Source organism: Balaenoptera musculus, chromosome 7, assembly GCF_009873245.2.
Source record: "Balaenoptera musculus isolate JJ_BM4_2016_0621 chromosome 7, mBalMus1.pri.v3, whole genome shotgun sequence".
Taxonomy (NCBI): Eukaryota; Metazoa; Chordata; class Mammalia; order Artiodactyla; family Balaenopteridae; genus Balaenoptera; species Balaenoptera musculus.
The window spans coordinates 101,758,312-101,782,385 of NC_045791.1; the positions used below are offsets into that span (position 1 = coordinate 101,758,312).

Below are 24,074 nucleotides of genomic sequence, written 5' to 3' on the forward strand. Positions count from 1 at the left end.
AAAACATGCCCATGCTGACGCCCGGGTCTCACACTGTCAGCCTCCAGAACCGTGAGAAATAAATTTGCATTGCTCATCAGCCACCCAGTCGATGGTATTTGTCACAGCAGCCTGCAGTGACTAGGACAACCACTCAAAACTGCGTATGTTTGCCTCGGGCTTATGATTGTCCAAGAGCTTCCACATCCATCATCGCATTGAATCCTTAAAACAGAGCGTGGATGGGAGGAGAACTGGGGCCCAGACTCGGGCTGTGACTTCTCTGCCATCCTTGTCCCTCTTTTCGTGTAGAGCCTTCTCCTCTCTGAAACCTCCTGTCCAAAGGAGCCTTATTTCTCCATCCTCGGCCCCTTCTTCTTGCGTTGAGATGCTGATAAGCATTACAGAAACCTACAGAGTCGTGCCTCTGTGTGAGGCCCAGGCTAGGAGATGGGAGACTGGGGGTGGGTCCAGCCCACACTCACTGGCCTCCACACTAAAGTCCCCCTTCTCCGCGACCCTTCTCGTGGAATTCATGACAATTCCAGTAAAGGCCAGGGTGGCATTTCAATGTAGTAATGGAGTAAATCAGAAAATAAAAAGGGGAAAGACGTGTTAAATAGAGGGAATAAACTGTTTTAAATCAAATTAAAGTATTTACAACAACTGTTGTTTAATCAGGTCGTTATCACTTTGGACATTTGTAAATAAGGACAGGTTACATCTTATAGCAATTTTGGCCTCCGTATATATAGTCTCATTAGAATTGTAGGCAGGGTAGGTTTTTCCACATTTTACACCAGAGCAAACTGACTCAGAAATGTTGGATAACGTGCCCAAAAGGCCGTAGGCAGAGTGGCTCTGAGGTGGCACTTAGGACAGATCTGAATCCCTGTGACGGTCCCTTCTCCCCCCACCCCATCCCCAACTTGTTCCTCCTGCTGCTTAATATATTTAAAAATAAGGCAATTCCTTTTTTTTTTTTATACAGCAGGTTTTTAAAAAAGTAAGGCAATTCTTTTTTTATGTTTGTCTTTTTTTTAATTAAAGTATAGTTGATTTACAATGTTGTGTTAGTTTTAGGTCTACAGTAAAGTGATTCAGATATATAGATACACACATTCTTTTTCAGATTCTTTTCCATTATATATTACAAGATACTGAATATAGTTCCCTGTGCTACACAGTAAGTCCTTGTTGACTGCCTATTTTATATATAGTTGTGTGTATCTGTTAATCCCAAAGTCCTAATTCATCCTTCCCCTCTCTTTCCTTTTTGGTAACCATAAGTTTGTTTTCTATGTCTGTGAGTTTTTCTGAGACTGTTCCTGTTTTGTAAATAAGTTCATTTGTATCATTTTTTTAGATTCCACATATAAGCGATATCACATGATATTTGTTTTTCTCTGTTCGACTTCACTTAGTATGATAATTTCTAGTTGCATCCATGTTGCTGCAAATGGCATTATTTTATTCTTTTTATGGATGAGTAATATTCCATTGCATATATATACACCGTATCTTCTTTATCTATTCATCTGTCGACGGACACTTAGGTTGCTTCTATGTCTTGACTATTGTAAATAGTGCTGCTATGAACACAGGGGTGCATGTTACCTTTTCGAATTAGAATTTTCATCTTTTCCAGATATACGCTTAGGAGTGGGGTTGCTTTTTTTTTTCTTTAAAGAACAATTCAAAATTAAGAGTACTTTGCAGTTTCCTTCACATTCGCTCCAAATAAATAAGACTTGCCTGCATTTCTGAAAGAATTGCGTTCTCCTTCCCATCACCCTCTCTCCCTTCACTGCCCATCAATACATGTTCATCAGCTCCAAAACTTCTCATATTTTTCACTATTTAACATTTCCCTGTCTTAATTCCCAACATTTTTTTTAGTCACCTCTAATAATCTCATATTAGTTTCCTACTGCTGCTGTAACACATGACCACAAACTCAGTGGCTGAAAACAATACAAATTTATTCTCTTATGGTTCTGGAGGTCAGAAGTCTGAAGTAGGTCTCACTGGCAAAAGATCAAGGTGCTGGCAGGGCTGTGTTCCTTCTGGAGGCTCCAAGGGAGACTCAGTTTCCTTGCTTTTTCCAGATTCTAAAGGCTGCCTGCATTCCCTGGCTCATGGTCCCTTCACCTTCAAAGCCAGCGGTGACCAGTTGAGTCTCTCCCTTGCTGCAACCCTCTGACCTCTGCTCTTTTCATCACATCTCCTTCTCGACTCCCACTCTTCTGCCTCCCTCTTTCACTTCTAGGGACCCTTTTAATTATGCTGGGCCCACCCAGATAATCCAGGATAATTTCCCCATGGCAAGGTGAGTTGATTAGCAACCTTAATTTCATCTACAACCATAATTCCCCCTTGCTACATAGCAGAGCACATTCAGAGGCTCCGGGGATTAGGATGTGGACATCTCTGGGGGTCATTATTCTGCCTACCCCACTCATGAAGTGCATTGTCCTAACTCTCCTAGTCATAGGGACCCTGCTGCTCTGGACATATGAGAAGGTTTTTGCTATTCAAACCCAGTGAATAGGAGAGCAAGAATCTGTGGCCTTGTGCGTCCTCCCATGGGGTGATCATGTGGGTGCAACTGGCGGAGAGGAGAGAGGACTGCTGTTTAATAATAAAAATGAATCGCAGAATGGCAGCAGGCATAATCCATAGATTTCTGGAATAACTGGGCTTTTTGACATGTGAAGCATTCAGATAATTTACACCTGCAGAACCAACATTTAGGGGAAATTATTAAATAAAAGCCAGTGATCGTACTTGAGGACACTCACCAGGAATCTGTGGCCAAGGGCTTGATCCACCTGAAAGAGCGCCTTACCAATGCCATGTGCACGAATTACTTCATAGTCAAATCTTGGTACTTAAAAAAAATTCTGCCACTCTTCTCTTCCAGAAGACTCTCATCTACAAGTGAGGTTCTATGTCCTGGGTTTAAAGTCTGTATATGTTAAATATAAATATATCTCTTAAAACAGAGTATGCATTATAATGTTGAAAATAATTACTTTCATCATTCAGAGTCAGTGATGGAAATATTTTCTAAAGGGGAACTTCAACACTGTTTTGACATAACAATCTTTTCTTAGCAATGGTTAAACTGAATACTTAATTTTTAATTCTTAGAAGTAAAAATATTCTCAAATTCTTTACATCATAAATATATTTTTGAGAAATGAAAAGATATATGCATGTAATGCTTGTACAAAAAATATTGCTTCATTTTGCTAAGGGGAATTTTCTTCTATTTAATCTTTTCTTTTAAAAAGCCAAGCTACAATTCTTTCAAGTGCTTTTTTTATTTTTTGAAACTAAAAAGGAATCCCCTAGCATAGAAATACACATTTTGCCTACATACAGCAAATACATATCAACATGTTTTTATGTAAAATGGTACAACATTTTGGCAGGTCATCAAAAAGTTAAACATAGAGTTACCATATGACCCAGCAATTTCATTCCTAGGTATATACCCGAGAGAACTGACAACATATGTTCACACATAAACTTGTACATGAATATTTACAGCAGAATTATTTGTAATAGCCAAAAAATGGGAACGACTCACTTCAACTGATGAATAGATAAGCAACATGTGCTACATCCAAACAATGGAATACTATTCGACCATAAAAAGGAATGAAGTACCAATCCGTGCTACAACATGGATGAACCTTGAAAACATTATCCCAAGTGAAAGAAACCACATACTGTATAATTCCATGTATATGGAATGTCCAGAATAGGCAACTCCATAGAGACAGAAAATAGATTAGTAATTATCACGGGTTGGAGAAGGGGAGAGTTGGGGTGATGGATATGTTCTGGAACTGGATAGTGGTGATAGTTGCACAACATTCTAAGAACACTAAAAACCACTGAATTATAAACTTTAAAAGAGTAAAAGTGGTGTGTTTTATTTTGTGAACTTTATCTCAATTTTAAAAAAGAAAAAATATTTTGACTCAAAGAACTGTATGCTTTGATAAAAGATCTCTCTGGCTGAACGAACTGAAATGTCTCATCTTTAAAACTTTGGCTTCTCTGAAGACCTGTATCTGTAAGAATTGGGTAGCGAGAAGGAAACTGGGAGTGTAGAATGTTACAAACTATTTTTAAACTTCTGGATAAAATCTGGATACACTAACTCAGTGTTGCATTTATGAGAGACTAGTTTTCCAAGTAAGTGGTGGAACAACATTCCATGATAGTTTCAAAACCAAGTAGAAACAGAATCACTTTGAGTACCTAGATCTTCTCCCATCCCTAAATACATCATTTTAAATATTTTTTTACTTGCATTCCAGAAGCAAGTCTCAGTAAAACAAATTATTGTTTTATGAGGAATACACAAATAGGTTTGAATCATTCAAAATGTATTTGATATTTTAAACAAATAGGAAACACAGTCAAAAATTTTAAAAAACCAGAGGTATTTGCATTTTAACCAAAAAATAGATACATCATGCAATTAGTCTCCAGACGTATTGTGATAAAGCATGCATCAGGGGATTTTGTTAAAATAGTGTGTTGCTGTGGTCACCTTTCAGAGGAAGAATGTCTGATGGTGGCCCTAACACCTAGGAGTGTCTCAGTACACTTTAATTGAAAAGATGGCTGGGTGGATAGATGGATGAATGGATGAATGGACAGCTGAACCAAACCACAGGAACCTAACTGGCCTCCCATTAGTCAGTGGGACTGTCCAATGTGAAAGGACATTAACTAACAGTGAGAGGACACTGCTATGCTGGGAGTAGCCAATGCATTCCCATCACCATGCACTTAGTTACTATATAAGCTCTATGACAATAGGGATTTTTTTATTCACAGGTTTATCCCCAGTGCCATAATAGTCTCTGAAATATAATAAGTACCCAATGTATATCTATTGGATGAATGTACTTATAGAAGCCACTCTGGGACCTTTCAAATGTGAATCAAATACATTTAATAGGGGATGTAAGATGAGGCTAATTTTGAATATACAAGAGGGTAGAAGAAGGGAGAATGAAGGAGATGAAGAGAAAAATCATAATGGCATTGGAAGAAGTGATGAGAAACCAACACTTACTGATTATACGTAGGACCCTCTGCCTAGAGTGTTGCCCACAATCAAGTCACCGCTTTTCACCACAGTTTAGTTAAGAAAAGTATTATTTTCATTGTGTAAGAAAAGCAAACTGGGGAATTCCCTGGCAGCTGTCCAGTGGTTAAGAATGCCATGGGCCAGGGTTCAATCCCTGGTCAGGGAACTAAAATCCTACAAGCCCCGCAGCACAACCGAAAAAAAAAAAAAAAAGGACACTGGATCAGTTTAATTAGTTGTATAAAGTTGTGGAGCTAATAAATGGCAGAATCTGGATTTCTGGACTCCAACATATGTCCCTTCTCCCAACTGACACCCCAGCCTTCAGACTTTTCTGCTCTCAAACTTCCATTAGAATTTTGAAAAATCTATTTGAACCCTCTATTCCTTTTTTAAAGTTAACATATAAAACCTTTATTCTTTTTATTGCAAGGAGTATAATTTGGAACATTGTAAATGGTTACCCATAAAATAAAACTGTTGCAGCACTATGTTAGCTGTAGCCAATACATCGCAATGCCAGGCAACCTGATTTTCACCATCATCAGTATAAAATACATGCACACGGTTTTTAACATTATTTTTCTTCATGATTTTGTATTGACATGCCACTCCCCCACATATATCCTTGTGCAATGTAATTTTATACTTGAAAATCATATTGATCACCCCACACTTCTCTGCAACAAAAATATATATAAATTCGATATTTTTAAAATTTCTTATGATCACAAATCTCTGAATCTTAAAAAAGATTTTTCTCCTGGATTGACTTATTGTTATGATTATTAGTAGTATATGATTCATCAAAAACATAAATAAATTTAAATCTTTATAAACAATTACTAAACATTAAAAGTGAAATTATATTGGAAATGTCATTGGCAATGAATGAAGTGGGCTTTTTTGTTTCTCAATTAGTTTATTTAGCCCTAGAGTAATAATACTTCTTACTGGAATGAGACAGGTTCAGCAACAATGTTACTTCCATTTTAATTTTTAAAGCTGTAAAGCCTAATAAAACTGATTCACAAAGTTCAGAAGTTGTGAATGGAAGGAATTTGTAACACAAATGTCACTCAATTCTGAGAACTTCTCTTGAGTTGTATATGAAAAGCAATATAGAATTTATCATCAAGAATCATTTTGAAAGATCTACCAGTTGATAGAGTCTTCCTTCAATCGTGATGAAAACAGAAAGTGGGAAACCAACTGGCCCAAGGGATGTGTAGCCCAGAAGGTAGATGCCTTCTGTTCTCAACACCCTTCATCCGGCCCCACAAACAGTCTGGACAAAGCAGGCTGGTAACATTTGGGATGGATGGGGCAGAGGGATGGGGTGGAGGTATGCCTTTCTTTTGAAAAGTAGAAGGACAGTTGTGAAAGGGGTGGTGAGAACCTAGACCAAAGGCCCATTTTCAGATAGAACTATCCTAAGAAAGAATATCTGTAACAGTTGAGAAATTAATTCCTTTAATTACTTGTCCAAGCTGCTTGCATAACTTGTAAGAATCTTTTGGTCTCCCAGGGGTACATGTACCTCAGTTTGGGGCTCTCTGCTTTAGACGAGCTGCAAAAAGGAAAACCACTGCCTTGTTCACCATTTTACCTAGAGCAAGCCTAACATGACTACTTGCTCACCCCACGCATCTGTCTAGCCTGAAAACAAAGCTACAGAGGAGTCGCAGAGACTTTAGGACTGTTCTCCAGCCTAGGGTGCAGCTCCTAGGTCACAGCTAAGTAAAGGCCCATCTGGCTGTCAGCTGGACACTGTGAACAGCGGTGTGTACAGCACTCTACAGTTCCCAAAAGGCTGTCACACATGGTACCCACAACAGTCTACGAGGATTTCCTTTGTTGCAACTGCCTGTGTTAAGAGCAAAAAACCTTTGGTCTCAACCGTGCTTTTGATGACACCAAATAAAAACACCCCATTACTCAGAACAGCAACCCTCTAACCTATCCTCTCATAAATAAAAGGCTGTCATCACATAGGAGTGGCCAAGACAGTATGTTTCTAATTGGAGTCTATCAAAAAAAAAAAAAAAGCCTACACAACCCAAATGCAATGCCACTAAAACATTTGCAAACAACAGCTTTGGGAGAATGCCTACCTTGGAAACTTTTTCGAAACTTCTGTACCTTTCAAAGGGTATGCTTTATTCTGCCAACTGTTATTCTCAAGAAGGGAGTGTTGAGTGCTATGGAGTGCTGTATCAGAGCCCCCTGAGTTCCCACCTTTGGCTCTTAATTGGGGGGATGACCAGGTTTTCATCACCTGATTCCATCTCCCCAGGCACACGGAAAGTTGGGGAATAACCAAAGCTTGACCCAACCCAGAGCTTGGCTTGGTAACACAGAGCTCTGGGCCAGAGGATGGTACAAAAACATCTGAACCAGTCCTCTGAAATTAGGACACTGAGAGAAGAAAGGGAGATGAGGGAGGAAGGATGCACCCAGTACATCCTGAAGTACAGCCAGGCGTTAGAAAACTGGGACAAGTCAAGGCCAAGTGCAAGCCTGAGTTTAGAGGAAACAGATAAGCTAAGTAATCAGAAAAAGCTGTTTCCAAGAGAGGAAAACGCAAAAAGAGGAAGACAGATGGTCTCATGAGAGGATGAAAAAACCAGCTCCTTCCCGAGAGCCCCCCCAGTTCCTGACGCAGTCTTGCAGTCAATTCCCTTTTCTTGAGCGAATTGACCTGAGCAGCTGAGTCCGATAAAAACCACTGTCCTCATCACAGCTGCTCCCAAGGCTGCGACATACCTCAGGGAGCTCATTTGAAGCCACCCACCCCCAACAGGGAAGCTGAACGCCCGTGCCCTGGGCCTTTGACACCCGTCTCCCTCACTGACCACGTCCATAGGCTCTTGCACCCAGCAGTGTATTTATATCAGTAATTTCTAGCATGCATATCCAGCAGATATCATTGTGTTCTCTTCCTCCAACTCCCTGGGATTATTTTTTTTTCTTCACTCCTTTATGAAAATTCCTGGACTCCAATTCCCCTGGGACTCCTTAGGAGTCTGTGCCCAAAGTTTTCCAAAGGCTAGGTCTGGGAACAGGATCTGAGATCTTCCAAATCATTCTCTTACCATAGGGAATTTGTTTTCTCTGCAACCCAATCTTGAATAGAAATATACCGTGCTTGGGCTTCCCTGGTGGCGCAGTGGTTGAGAATCTGCCTGCCAATGCAGGGGACACGGGTTCGAGCCCTGGTCTGGGAAGATCCCACATGCCGCGGAGCAACTAAGCCGGTGAGCCACAACTACTGAGCCTGCGCGTCTGGAGCTTGTGCTCCTCAACAAGAGAGGCCGCGACAGTGAGGCCCGCGCACTACGATGAAGAGTGGCCCCCGCTCGCCGCAACTAGAGAAAGCCCTCGCACAGAAACGAAGACCCAACACAGCCAAAAATAAATAAATAAATAAATAAAAATTAAAAAAAGAAAAAAGTAATACACCGTGCTGGAGTTCTCATCAATTGGGGGATGGGCGGGGGGCAATGGCCAAGATTGGAGGACCAGATAAACAGGAGACTGAGGAGTGGAATCTTCCAGTCACAAAAGGTAGCAGAAATATAATGTCTTTTCTTTTCTCAAGTAACATTAAGTCTCTGAGCTCTTTTTAACAATATCTGTTCTTTCAGGGAAATCATTTCTTATTAACTCAATGACTACACGGTCTTTCCTTTGACTTTCTGACACTGAGCTATCTGAAGACTCTCTTTCCAAGGCTAAATTTTTTGGATGGTCTGAACACCTATTTTTATATACCTTTATCTTTCCAAAATAGAATTCCTAAAGGCTCAGCTTTTGTAAAGATATAAGCAAGGGGCCTCAGGGGTTAGAAAAACGCTCCCAGAAAAAGAATGGCATGCCTGGTGGCTGGATACCTACTTTGAGGCTTACGCTTTCCCTGTTAAGAGATCACCTGACCTTTTCCCAACATCCAAGTTGGTTACTTTCTAAAACCCCGTATCTTTGGGTTGACTCGACCTGCAGACTTTCAAAGCCTTCAGGTTGATTTCAGCTTTTTAGCGAAAACAGTCAATCCCGTCAAACATCACAAGGTTTTTAAAGCAAGTCACGAATCTGTGTGGTCCATGGACTACTGGAATGTGCTGGAGCATCATGTTCCCTGAGGAGGAACCGGGAGAAACTTGAGAACTACTCAAGGAAATTCTTGAGAATATCTCTAAGTCCCAACGTGAGTTCCAATCCAGAATGTTGCTGGATTCCGGCCAAGCTTGCCCCCGCCTTGCCTTCCCTCTAGGTTCAGCTGAATTGTTTTGAGAGCGCTCCACAGTCCTCAGTTGACCTTGGAGTTGACTTTGCTAGTCCAGGGCCAAATGGACCATGTCTCAGCTAATCTACCATTCTGCCAATATAGGCTTTTATTATCATTTTTCTCCATGAGGTCTCCTCCCAAAACCAACAGAACATTTGACAACCATCTTCATAAAGTCACCACGTGGGAAACACATGGAGGTGATATAGGTTCCACAAATACACAACTGATTTTCAAAACCAGATGTTCCCTTTACCTCCAAGTTAAGAATGACATTCTTAACTCAGAATGCTAGATGTCTCTTGTCAAAAGCACTACTCCCCCAGGTTATTCTTGGTCTGTGATTTTACCTGCAGGGCAGGAGTGGAGCGACTCTGGATTCCCTAGACCTTTCAGACCTCTGAGAGCTGCCTCTGGGTAAGCTCTGGCAGTAACAGCCCTTGATTCCACTGGGAAGTGCCCACCCCCAACCAACATACTGAAAGGCTGGCATTTGCTTTTGATGACTTCTTCCCTCCTCCCTAGAGACCCACTGCCTTCTTCTCCTGGTACCTTGTGGTCTCGTGGTGAGGGATTGAAAGCAGGACTGTAGAGTTACAAAGACTTGTGTTCAGATCTTGATCACTTACCAGTATAACCCTGAGCAAGTCTGTACCCACCCTGAGCTCTTGGTTTCTCAGTATGTAAAATTAATGCTTGAGAGAATTACAAGAGTCACCATCCGTGCCTAGCACAGTCTCTGGCATGTGGTAGCAGCTCGATAAATGTTTATTTCCTCCCTTCCTAATTTGCCACGCAGGCAAAATGAGCTCCCAATAAATTAGAGAAGGGTTAGAAAACTGGGAACTGGGGCAAGCCTGGCAGACCTCAGGAGGGGGGCAACACTTGGTCTGGGAAGGAAGGAAGATCTGGGCAAATGAGAAGGAGAAATAAGCTGTGACAGTCTCTCCTAAAGTACCTTTTATAACGTCAGGAGAAGTTATCGAGAGGGAAGACTCTTCAGTTAGTGTAGAAGAAGGTATACAGGAGGACAAGTCTAGTCAGAATCAGAGTTAACTGGACTCTGAGAGGACACTTAGGAAAAGGTCAGGATCCGGTTTAATCAACCAGAGAGCTAGCTCCTTCTGCCGTGCCCAGCACTGCTGCTGGGCTCCCTTCCCTCCCCACCCTTCCCCTCCTCCTCCTCTTCCTCCTCCTCCTCTTCTCCATCACCATCATCATCTTCCTCACCATAAGAAATTATAATAAGCAGCATTTTCAGCAGGCAACTTATATGCTAAGCCCTGTGCTAAAGGTTTAACACAGGTCTTCAATCCTCACAATAACCCCATAAGGTAAGTAATATGACTAGGTCCTTTTACAAATAATGACAGTTAGTATGAGACATTTCTAAAGCTTCCCTTATTAACCACTACACTGCACAGCTTCAAAATTCATGAAAATTCATGGGTAAGTTTCGGGGGAATTCATCTCCGGAAAGAACAACTTTAGCCTTCAATATAGTAGTAGCAGGGAAAGACATTTATAAATGCAACAGTGCACTATGATACGTAGACATTCAGTTTCCAGTGAATCCCAGAAAACTAGAGTTCTCCTGTGAAGGTCTTTATGTTTGGAATTTCAACTCTAGAGACTCCTATAGGACAGTTGGAGATCGTAAAGGCACCATTTCTAACTAGATTATAGGAAAGTTAAAGCATTTCAGGCAGCTATGCAAGCCAAAAAAAAAAAAAGAGAGAGAGAGAGAGATTTCACAAAAGTGTTCAAATGAACTTTTAAGGTTAAACAGAAATACTGGGGCAGGTGTGCAATTGGTTCCAAGAGAGGAGAAAAGCTTTGTCTTGGTGGGGAAGGAGCACTGCATTCGTGTGAATCTTGGGCCCTTTCTAAGGAGAGCTTAACCACCTGCTTTTCCTCATGGTTGCATCCTGTCTTGTGCCCACCCCTGTTTGCCTTGTTTCCAGCAGGAGTTGGTTCTAGAGACTGAGTCTCCTAGTGGCTTCTTCCCTATAGGACAACCTGGAGCTAGACTCCTCTAGAAATGCTTCTGCCACTCTGGAACCTAATGAAAGATTCAAGGGCATCCCTCAAACCTGGGCTTCAGAACTATGCCATCCCATAGTCTGCTACAGACCATAAAACACAGTCAGTGTTTCAGTGTCAAATTTACACATCGGAAAATAACTGAGCAAAGCCGAGAGAATGTGCTGTGTACTGGATACGGATGTCATGTGGGCAGAATGGCCAAGACAATCAGTGGTTGGAAGTTTCACAGAACCATAAAGAATTCCATTATTAAAGTAAGATTACTTCCCCACTAAAATTTGAATATGAGAATTTTTTGAAACTTCAGAAATTAAGGATAAGAGGAGGTCTATGTTAAATTTTTACAACTACAACTTTACACATATGGGAATGAAACAAAATAATACATAGAATCTTAAATACATAAGAAAATTACAGGATTTGTAAATTCAAATCCACTAAATATGTAGTAACAGTTAAAATTTAAAGTGATTTTCTATTAACTAGCCTGGCATTAACCAAACAAAAATTTTTTGGAATCATCTCCATATACCTTTGATACAACATAAAAAACACCTATGATTATTATTCATTCAAGAAATATCTGTCAATATATGTCAGTCTCCCGTTTTGTATCAAATGCCATGCTAGGCACTAGGCACTATGGATACAAAAGTGAATTTGATTTACCTGAACTCAATATTCAATAAATCAAATTTTCAACTTACTGAATATTGAATTCAATTTGAATTCAACTGAATTCAAAAATTCAATATTACTTTTAAGAAGACTGGGTACGGGACTTCCCTGGTGGCGCAGTGGTTGAGAGTCTGCCTGCCAATGCAGGGGACGCGGGTTCGTGCCCTGGTCTGGGAGGATCCCACATGCCGCGGGGCAACTGGGCCCGTGAGCCACAATTGCTGAGCCTGCGCGTCTGGAGCCTGTGCTCCGCAACAAGAGAGGCCGCGATAGTGAGAGGCCCGCGCACCGCGATGAAGAGTGGCCCCCGCTTGCCGCAACTGGCGAAAGCCCTCGCACAGAAATGAAGACCCAACACAGCCATGAATAGATAAATAAATAATAAATAAATAAATAACTTTAAAAAAAAAAAAAAAAGAAGACTGGGTAAAGTTAAAGATGCATATTATAATCACTAAAGTAACCACTAACAATAATGCAGAGAGATATAACTAGAAGTCAAAAAAAATGTAAATGGAACACTAAAAAATATTTGATTAACACAAAACAATGCTAGGAAGAAGAAAAGGAACAAAAAACAGATGAGACAGATAAAAAGTAAATGGAGAGATGGCAGACCTAAAAACAGCTATAGCAACTACATGAAAATGCACTAAAAACTCCTATTTAAAGGCAAGGCACTGGATTTAAAATAGAAGAAAGAAAAATCCAAGTATATGCTGCCTACAAGATACACAATTTAAATTAAAAGACACAAATAGATTGAAAACAAAAGGCTGAAAAAAGATACACCACACAAACCGTAAGCATAAGGAAAGCAGATGAGCTATATATATATTTTTAAGGTAACAAGTGGATTTATTTACAGAGAAACACATTGCACAGACAGAGTGAGGGCCATCTCAGAAGGTGGACGAGCTATATTAATAGCACATAACATAGACCTCAAGATGGAAAGTGACACTTAATAATGATCAAAAAGTTAATATATCAGAAATCTATAAATATTACAAACATATGGGCTTAAGAGCAGAATTTCAAAATACCTGAAGCAAAAACTAAAAAACTAAAGGGAGAAATAAATAAATTCTCAAACATAGTTGGAGACTAACTCTTCTCTTGGTAATTGATAGAACAAGGTAGAAAATATGAGTCAAGACACAGAAGGTCTGAACTATCAACTACCTTGCCCTAATTTATTTATATATAACACTACACCCAACAACCGCAGAGTACCTATCCTTTTCAAGTAGATATGGTATGTTCACCAAGATAAACTAATTATATAATAGAACATAAAACAAGTCTCAATAGATTTCAAAAGACTAAAATCTTGCAGAGAATTAAATTAGAACTCAACAATAAAACATATAGGAAAGTTCAAAATATTTAGAAATTAATCCACCCCAAGTAACCCCAAGTATTTTGAACTAAATGATAATGAAAACAACATAGCAAAACTTATGGGATACAACCTACCCAGAGCAGAGAAAGAAACTAGATCTATAAATGTGTACATTAGGAAAAGAGAAAAGTCTAAAATCAATTGTAAGTTCCGATCTTAGGAAACTAAGAGAAGAAGAGCAAATTAAACCTAAAGTAAAAGGTAGGAAATAATAAAGATAGAAGAGGAAATCAATAAAGGAGAAAATACTCAAGCAATAGAGAGAAATCAATAAAACCCAAAGTGGTTCTATGTTTTTTTTGAAAAGGTAAATAAAATAGATTAACTTGACAAATTACCAATGTCATAAATGACAAAGAGGAAACCATTACAGATATATAGACAAATAAATTTGGCAATGTATAAGAAATGAACACATTTCATGAAAGATGCTAATTATCAAAACTGGCACAAGAAGCAATAGAAAATCTGAATAACCCTATAACAGTTAAATACATAATTAATTAAATTTGTAGTTAAAAACCTTCCCCAAGGAAAACTCCGGGACCAGTTGGCTTCACTGGTGAATTCTATCAAGTATTTAAGATGGAAATAATACCAATTCGTCACACACTCTTTCAGAAAATAGAAGAGAGAATGTTGGTCAACTCATTTTATGAGCTTAGTATTACTCAGGTACCAAACAAAGATATTACAAGAAAACTACAGACCAATATCTTTAATGAACATAAATACAACACTCCTTAACACAATATTAGCAAAGCAAATTACATATTTATGTAAATACAAATGAACTAGGCTAGCATTAGCTATTTTTAAAAAGAGCAATGAAGTTGGAGGACTTATATTACCTGAGTCCAAGGTCTGCTATAAAGCTATAGTAATAAGAACAATATGGTATTGGTAAAAAAAAAAAAGAGATGTGTAAATCAATAGAACAAAAAGGCCCAAACAGAGATGATCAAATGATCTTCCATGAAGGTGCCAAGGCAATTTAATAGAAAAAGTCAACAAATAGTGTTGGAACAACCCGATATCCATACAGAAAAAAATGTTAGAAGATAGATCCTTACCTAACGCCATACTCCCAAATTAACTCAAAATGGATCATGGATCTAAATGTAAAAATACTATAAAAGAAGAAAACATAGAAGAAATCTTTGCAACATTAGCATAGGTGAAGATTTCTCAGATAACAGGAAAAGCACAAACCAAAAGGAAAAGGTTGATAAATCGAGCTTCATCAAAATAAAAACATTTGCTCTTCAAAAGACACCAATAAGGAAATGAAAAGCCACAGAATGGGAGAGATATTCAAAATATATACATCTGGCAAAGATCCTGTATCCAGAATATATAAGTACCTATTATGACTCAACAGTAAGAACAACCACCAATTTTTTAAATGGGGAACAGAGCTGAGCAGACACTTCACAAAAGTTCTCTGAATGGTTAATAAGTACATGAAAAGATGTTCAACATCTTTAGTTATTAGAGAAATCAAAAGCACATTTAACTGCCACTGTGTAACCATTTGAATAGCTAAAATTTAAAAAGCTGGCAATACCAAAAGAAGGCACCAAAAATACATGGAGGACTGGAACTCTCATACATTGCTGATGAGAATGAAGATACAGCTACTTTGGAAAACTCCTTCTTTTATGATTAAATATACATCTACCCTATGGTCCAGCCGTTTCGCTCCTAGGTATTTATTCAAGAGAAGTGGAAACACATGCCCACACAAAGCCTTGTACAAAAATAGTCATAGTAGCTGTATTCTAGTAGCCCCAAACTGGAAACAATTCAAATGTCCAAGAGGTAAATGGATCTTTAAAAAAGCGATGTCCATACAATGGAATTTTACTCAGCTATAGAACAGAACAAACTGCTGATACACATAACGTGGATCAATCTCAGTATTGTTCTGTTGAGCCAAAGAACCCAGACACCAAAGGGTACACACTGTATGACTCCCTTTACATGAAATTCTAGAAAATGCCAACCAACCTACAGTGACAGGAAGCAGATCAGTGGTTGCCTGGGAATAGACAGGGAGCGAGAGATGGACTGAAACGGGACAGGAGGAAATTTCGGGGAGTGATCGAAAAGCTCTGTATCAGGATCATGCTATTGATTTCACAGGCTGTATGCATCTGTGAAACTCCATGAATTGTGTACTTTAACTAGGTACAGATTTTGGTACATAAATTAAACCTCAATAAATTTATTTTTAAGTGCTGCAGTTACTATACTAAAAAAAATTAATCTCTGTACCTGCCCTCAAAGGCCTTGTAGTGCGGAAAAGTAAAATACATGACACTGTTTCTCTGATATATAATAAAGGTCTGGACAAAGGTCTTCACAGAGACCATGATCTTTGACCTTTGATCTAGGTCTCAAAATGCAAGGGTTGCACCAGACAGACCAAAAGGGAAGTCCTTCAAGGTGGAGGGAATGGCAAGTACAAAGGCATGAGGTAAAGAAGGCTGTAGAGTGAACTTGAGAAGTATGGGGTGACACAGGAGATTTTTCAAAAGTTGACTTTGGACCACTCTATTCTATCCTAAGAAATGTGAAATAAGCTGTAAAGAAAAAGAGGAGCTTCTGGAAGTTTTAAAATAAGCGAGTTACACGATGTATGTGATGAGCGTTACTAACATTCATCAAATATTTCCAGCGCTCTTTCAGGCATGTGGTAGATTATTTCCCCATCACTTTCAAAATGAAGTGACCACTTTGGTCAATGAGATGTGAAGTAGATGCATCGAGTGTCACACCCAGGTGGCAGCTGTTAGAGCAGTTTTTGATTTGCCGCATTCTCTTCCCCTTTGGAGGAGATCAGAGAAAACTACCTTGAGTGGGAATTTCCAGGAGGTTCCTGAGTAGTTATGATAAGCAGAGTCCCCTCCCCCTTTCTCACCTCCCCACACCCTGTGATGAATACCTAGTGTAAATGGAGAAGGAAAATCTTGTTATGTTAAGCCTCTGAAATATGGGGGTTGTTTGTAACTGCCCCCAAAGTAACCTTTTCTTTCTGATACAATGTGAACTTTTATTCTAACAATAACATAGAAGGTGAATTTCAAAGGAAAGAATCTGCAGGGGACTAGCTAGAAGGCTGCCATAATCCACAGATGGTAAGTGCAGGCGCTGGGACAGGGGCCATGATCTTAGAAAAGCGGAGAAAGAATCTGGAGATGTAATGGCGAGAGTTGAAAATGACTCCGAGATTGTAAAAGAACCCGAGTCTAATTGTTTTAGAGGTGTTGAAAAAGAGAAGGTTCTTGAAAGAAGAGAGATGACTAAGTGGGGAGATGAAGTTAAAAAAAAAGATTAATTTAAAATTTAATTAAGATTAAATTTAACCTTTTAAAAAGATTAAAGGAGGAGCTACAGGCAGCCTGGCAAAGTACATCACATCAAAAGCCGAGGCACATCCCTACACAGGGAAGGCTATAGAAAGATCATAAACTTTGGAAGAAATCAGACCTGGGTATGAATCCTGAGTGAATGTGTCAAGTCATCCAGCTTCATTCATTCAGCGAATAGTAAACAACTTCATTCATTCATTCATTCAATAACATTAAAGAACACCAAAAAGTCCACTGTCCTATTGGAGTCAGCCTTCAAAAGTAGGGAAGCAAACACTACACATTTAAGCACTGTGCAGAAAACAGACATGATATTGTGATTATGAAAAGGGGGCAAAAACAATAAGACAGGGCTTGTCAAAGGCCATTACCATTTCACTTTGTTCAAAACCCTTAACTGGCACCAAATCAAAAGCAGAGATTTGTGTGTCCTTTGTACTTACAAAAAGAGAACCGTCCTCACTTTCCTTTAGTTTTATCACATTTCAAGAACCAACTGGGAAACTCTCTTCACTCTAAGACTGTTTTTTAAAAATGAAAAATTCTGGTTAATTAACACCTAGTGAGCATACCAACATTGTACTAAAGCAGAGTGTATATATGTGGGGAGGTGAGGAATGGGTTTGGTTAAATCTGGCTCATAGGCAAGCCACTTCTCAAAGTTTAACACGCGTTTTTTTTTTTTTTTTTTAATTTATTTATTTATTTATTTTAGCTGTGTTGGGTCTTCATTTCTGTGCGAGGGCTTTCTCCAGTTGTGGCAAGTGGGGTCCACTCTTCATCACGGTGCGCGGGCCTCTCACTATTGCGGCCTCTCTTGTTGCGGAGCACAGGCTCCAGACGCGCAGGCTCAGTAGCTGTGGCTCACGGGCCCAGTTGCTCCGCGGCATGTGGGATCTTCCCAGACCAGGGCTCGAACCCGTGTCCCCTGCATTGGCAGGCAGATTCTCAACCACTGCGCCACCAGGGAAGCCCTAACACGCGTTTGAATCACCTGGAGACCTTGGTGAATGCAGGCTCTTAATTCAGTGGGTCTGGGGTGGTGCCGGAGATTCCGTCTGCATTTCTAACCAGCTCTCCAGGATGCCAAACCTGCTGCTCCCAGGGATGCCAAGCAGCAAGGTTCTAGATGCCTTGGGAGTCTGTTGACCTCAAGGGAGCTGGTGGAGTATGCTTGACTCTTGCCACTTTACTGCTGAGCTGAGAAAAGCATCTCTACCCTGTGCCACTATTTCTCATCAGCTTCCTTTACAAAACTGGAGAAACAGATTCCAGTATGTGATTGTTTTATGAAGACCCTGGACAAAGGACTTCTAATGGATTACTGAATTAGATTCCTACAGTTCTTTGAGGTAGGTACCCTGATTATGCCCGCTTTATAGAAGAGAAGACCCCAAGCCACATTAGTAAGTGTGGAAAAGATTCAAAATCTAGAGTCTACTCCAGAGACCACACTCTTAACCACTGCTTCCTCCTTGCTGTGGTTACATCACAAGTTTCTCTCCTGCTCTTTTGCAGTGTTAGAAGTGCCTTGCAGTTGACTGCTGCCCCCCTTTCTAAAATCAATAAAGCCAAGTCTGAACTTCTGTCAAAATGACTTGGTTTCAGGAAAACGCAGATTTAGGGTCATGCAAGATTGTCATATGCCTCAGAATTCTTGGACACTGTTATTTTATCAACAGAGCACCTGATGTCCTATCTAACAAGGATGGTAGGAGAAGGTTCCATAAGAACCCTCCCTATCAATGGCGAGAAGCTACCATATACCACACAGCAACATCTGTGGTCTGGGCACTCATACGTCTTAATAAAGAGTTTAATACATGTCCTTTTTATTATTCTACTAAGAAGAGTCCCTGATTCAATGCAACTAACTGAACTATGTATGGAAAACAGTGGCTCTCAAATTTGGTAGCATATGGGAATCTCCAGAGAGCTTTAAATACAGATACCTGAGTCCTACTGCTGGGGAGTCCAGTGTAACTGGCTTGGGATGTTTCAGGATTTTTAGAGGCTCCTTAGGAGATTCTAATACACAGCCAGAGTTGACAATCACTGGCATAAAAAACAGAGGGAAGGGGCTTCCCTGGTGGTGCAGTGGTTAAGAACCCGCCTGCCAATGCAGGGGGACACAGGTTTGAGCCCTGGTCCTGGAAGATCCCATATGCCGCGGAGCAACTAAGCCCGTGAGCCACAACTACTGAGCCCGTGCTCTAGAGCCCGTGCTCTGCAACAAGAGAAGCCACCACAATGAGAAGCCCGCGCACTGGAATGAAGAGCAGCCCCTGCTTGCTGCAACTACAGAAAGCCCGTGCACAGCAACGAAAACCCGACGCAGCCAAAAATAAATAAATAAATTTATATATATAAGAAAAAACCAGAGGGAAGTTTATAATATTCACTCTACAACCAAAAACGGGGGGGTGTGCATCTCCATTCACTCACTGTCAGGGTTTCGCCTACCTACATAGCTACATAGGTCTAATACACATTCTAATTGCAAGCAAATGGTTCTCCACAATCAGTGACCAAACCACAAATTTCACACTGGGTGTTTGATGACTGACTACATCAGCAAGCTGATCCAAAGCAGGGGTTCTTAACCTGGAGATGGAATTCAGGTGGTCTGTGAACTTAGATGGGAACAAATGTTACATCTCTATTTTCACTAAACTTTCCTGGAAGTTCAGCATTTCTTTCAGTTATGAAAATAGCTAACAAACCACAATAGTAGCAGTTCTTGAGAGTTTGCACCCACTGGTATTTTCACGTCACATTTCAGTTTTGCAGTCATCAGTACTTTGAGATTACAGTTGTTTAATAGATCTGCTGTTAGATCTAGGTATTTAGTGCAATAATAATGATGCACCTATGTTACTATATCATGACTTTAATACATTGATAATTTATTCAAAGTTAAACTGATTCTGATAACTGAATTATTCTAAGAAGGATCTAAATGCTTCATCAGATCCAATGTGGTCAGTGGCACAAGAAAAGGGCACGAGCCCTGCTCTGAGGACGGTGCCCTAACAAGCCAGATATTGCACGTTTGCGTCCAAGGCCACCTCCGAGAAGGGCCCTCTCAAGAGGGAGACACCCCGACAAAGTTGGCTCTTGGCTTTCCCTGCATTTCCGCAGATAAGATTTAACGTGAAAAAGCCAGTTCAACGCGACAGAAAATAGAATGGATGGGCTTTCTCTTTACCCTCAGCTGCCTCTTGTTCTTGGCATTTCGGAGTGCCCAGACTGCCAGGCTGGTAACTCGAGCCTCCAAATTAATCAAAACACACAGCGCCCAGTTCAAGCCCAGGCAGACAAGCCGGGAGCCAGACAAGCTCTCTTCTGGTGACCCCGCAGCCCAGCTCCCCCGCCCCGCCCGCCAGCCCGCGCGCCCCACCCTGGGATGCCACGCTCCCTCCACCGCCCGCGCTCCCAGGCGGGTGGCCCGGGCCCTGGGACTGCCATCGCCCCGACTGGGTCGGGGGAGCCTTACCTCGTGGGGACGCCCGCCGCCCCGGGAGCCACCTCTGCGCCCGCCCGCGCGGCGCGCACCTCCCGCCGCGCCCAATTCCGCGGGCGGCTCGGCTGCCTCTTCCCCACGCTCTCACCGCCGGGTCCGGCGGCTGCCGTATTGGAGACGCGTTGAGAAGGGGAAAGAGGCGAGACGGCAGCGGCCGGGAGCCGGAGCGAGCGGGGCCGCGCGAGTGCAGACGCCCGGCGCGCCTCCCGCTTAATCTGAGCAGGGCCGCTGGCCACTCCCTCCACCGTGCTCCGCCGCCTCCACATCGCTCACCCCGCAAATTCCCCACCTCCGACTCGCAGCCCCTCGCCCCGCCTAGGCCCCTGAACCTTGGGAGCGTCACCTCCTTACCCCCTTACCCTGGCCCCGCGCCCACCTGCCCCGCAGGCGCGCAGCCCTCTCTCGCCTCCTGGCACGCTTCCTGGGTCGGAGGGACATCTCCCGGTGAGTCGGCGGGGAGGGGGGACGGGGGCGGGACCTAAGCCGCTTCTTCCCTCCCTGGAAGCCTCGGTGGGGAGGCTGAGCCCTACAAAACCCGCTCCGGCTGGGCTGGCCAGGCCAGCTTCACAGCCGGGCCCCTCCACCCGCGCCGCGCAGGGCACGCGGTGGCCCGAGAGCCTGCGGGTCCCTGGACACGCCGGGGCTCCGAGCGGACGCCCACTATGCGCGCTGGGACGGCGCCGAGGCCGCCGGCGCTGCTGCTTCTGCTCCAGCTGGTGCTCCTGGTGGCCGCGCCCACTGCCGGCAAGGTGAGTGCGCGGCGAGGCGACCCCCACCCCGCGTCCCCCGACAGGCCGGCCCCGCCCGCAGGGGCGCTGCCCTTCACCCTCTGCTGGTGGGTGCGGTGACTGCGGGCGCCAAGCAGACACCTGGGGTAGGGGGCAGCGTGGGGACGGGGGCAAGCGGGGATGCACGGGAACAGGTGGAATGCGCGGGGCTGGAGGAAGGGGCGAGGAGGAGGCTTGGAGGGCTCCCTAGGGGTCAGGGATGGAGAAAGCCCTCCAGAGGTAGATAGGTAAGGAGGTAGGTAGGTAGATAGATAGGTAGGTAGGTAGACAGATGATAGATAGATAGATAGGTAGATAGATAGATAGATAGATAGATGGATATGCAGGCAGGTATATAGAGCGATGTGGAAAGATAGATAATCGCCAGGGATGAGCGCTTGAGAACACGGGATATACAGACACGCGATGTCACGCTGGTGAATCAGAGCAGGCAGCATGGCCTGGCAGAGAGGACAGAGGGCAGGAGTCCCAGCCCTGCCACTTCCTAGATGTCACCTCACACTGAACTCTGACCACCCTGGGGCTCGTTTCTCCTCCTTGTCGATACTTGCCCTCAAGTGTTCCATCAGTTTTGTTGAGAAAAGCAAATGCCATCACTGAAAAGTTAATAGCACCTTACAAATGGAACTCATGTTAGGATAAATTAAACAATCTGTCGCTGTGATTTCTATTCAAAATTTGAGAGATCCTGGATTCATTTAGATCCGCCTGTATATTTCTTATTCTTTGCGAAGATAAATCAGTGTCCTCAAAACTGTTATGACTCCTAGAGTTGACTTACTTGATTTTAACTGGTGAAAGTGCAATTTAACTTTTCAGCCGCCTTCTGTGACTTTTACGCAGAAAACTTAATCTGGGATGACAACGCAGTGTAAGTTTCGTTCCCCAGAATGATCAGATGTTTTTCAAATTTCATGATTAAGATTGTGATTGGAAATTAATAGTCACATAAATATGTGTTAACATGAAAATATTTTTCGAACCTTCAGTCACAAGAAATCCAAGTATTTTCCATTTAAGTTAAATTTTAAATTATGACATTACAGGTGAAGCTAAAACCCCCTTTGATCACCTCCATACCTTACCCCACCCCGTCTAAAGAAATATATCCACTCTCACCACTTTGTGTTTCTTTTCAGACATTTTTCTATGCATTTACATATTCATATATGGACCCACAAACAATATGTGTTTTTTGTTTGTATTTTTTAACATAATCGATACCATATACCTATGCTGTATATATCCTTTTGCATCCTACAGGTCTCCCCATGACAGTATTTGAGATAGATCTACCTCTTTTCTTTTTGCCCTATTGCATTATTGTATAGTTTTCCACGATATGAGTATGCCAAAGTTAATTGAGCCATTCCCCTATCAATTTACATTTAGGCTATTTAGTGTTTTATATTCTAAAGGATTTTATAATCCATGTATAATCTCTTCATGTAGTTGTAGTTCTAACAAAAATGTGCTTTGCATAGACTAAGAATGCCCAACCCAGGTAGCTCAGTACTTCTGGGCATGATGGATAGAACTCATCTAAGTCAGTATTGAATGTCTACCAGCATTAATCCAGGAACAAATCCAACAACTAAAAAAAACTAAAGGAAGTGTATGTATGTCGTGGGAAGGGCTGGGGAAGAGTTCCAGAGCAGGGTTTGCACATTCTTCTAGAGTTCAAAGAAGAGGGGAGATTAAGGACGGGTGGAGAAAGAGGGGAAGAATTACACACGGGTAAAGATCAGCCTGAAAAAGTGATCCTCTGTAATCATTCAACCCCTAGTCATACCAATTTTCAATTATACTGTCATATTCTCTTATTATTTTTTACATAAGAATTTTTCTGTCTTGAGTTTGGCCAAATCTTGGAGGCTTCCTGCTGATTCTACAATTAATCCATTCATATTATTTTTAACAGCACTTGAAGTAAGTCTCTGTTAAAACTTTGCTCAGTCACGCAGACGATGTCATTAGAAATCATGAAGTGTACCCTCATTGTGTAGAAAAATGGAATCACAGCAAATTAACTGATAACTGGTCGGCACGGTGCCAGCATGCCTCCCTCCACGGGGTAGCTCTGATGCTGGGCAAGGCTCTTGACCTCTCTGAATCTCAGTCTTCTCATCTGTAAAATGAGGGAGTTGAAACCCCTCATGGGGCCAGTAGGTGAGGTTAATTGAGTGAGGCTTTGCGGTAGGGGGCAGTCTTCAGGGCCAGCTAATTGTTGACATTCTAGAATTCAGACTCAGTAATACCAGAATCCAGCTTTTTCAGAAAAGAAGCTGGTAATCTAGTTTCCATGAGAAATCTCTCAATTTCTAAATGTTAGGAAAAAAATTAAAACTTTACAGAAGGAACAAACTCTGTATAAGTGAGAGCTAAATGTAGTCTTTGGGACATCATATTTATCATCTTTGTGCTGCATAGTTAAGGACATACTTTGCTCTAAATTCCTGTGATTTTATGTTAGCATTTCTCAAAGAAATAGTAGTGCTGTTCACCCCTTATTCTGAGTTCGGGCGGGGTGGAACTGTCCACCCACACAATTTGCTCTGAAGAGCCCTGAGTAAAATCCCTCTGCTGCTTGCCTGCAGGCATTCATTTCCAGGCCTGGCTGTTGAGCACATCCCCAGGTTTTATAGCTATTACCAGGCCCAGCTCATCAACTTGAAACTGGGAGGCACTCTGCTGTTGCCTCAGGCAACAGGTCTGGGAGAGGAGTGAGAGGAAAACTCCTTCTCCGATATCTAGAGAAGGTGAGATTCATGGTTTGAGGTACCATGGTTTATCCTTCCTCTTTTTGCCTTAAAATTCCAGACAAGGCAGAAATATGGCGAGCAAGTATCAGGAGCTGAATAACAACTGCATTTAGGG

General features: G+C 41.9%; 2 protein-coding genes across 3 annotated transcripts in view; one reads left to right on the plus strand and one right to left on the minus strand.

Moving 5' to 3' along the window:
* COL4A4 (collagen type IV alpha 4 chain) overlaps positions 1-20,678 on the minus strand; it is a 140,661-nt gene extending 119,983 nt beyond the window's left edge. Inside the window, exon 1 of the mRNA XM_036857742.1 lies at positions 20,383-20,678. Within this exon, the coding sequence (XP_036713637.1) occupies positions 20,383-20,675 (293 nt within the window). The 5' untranslated portion in view covers positions 20,676-20,678. The remainder of the gene's footprint in view (positions 1-20,382) is intronic.
* A 91-nt stretch (positions 20,679-20,769) lies between these two features.
* COL4A3 (collagen type IV alpha 3 chain) overlaps positions 20,770-24,074 on the plus strand; it is a 130,663-nt gene continuing 127,358 nt past the window's right edge. Inside the window, exons 1-2 of one of the 2 annotated variants that reach the window (XM_036857745.1) lie at positions 20,770-20,853; positions 21,007-21,158. In XM_036857745.1, coding sequence (XP_036713640.1) covers positions 21,072-21,158 — 87 coding nt within the window. In that variant the 5' untranslated portion in view covers positions 20,770-20,853; positions 21,007-21,071. Of the gene's footprint in view, positions 20,854-20,888; positions 21,159-24,074 lie in introns of those variants that run through there. The other variant, XM_036857744.1, reaches the window with a different exon arrangement.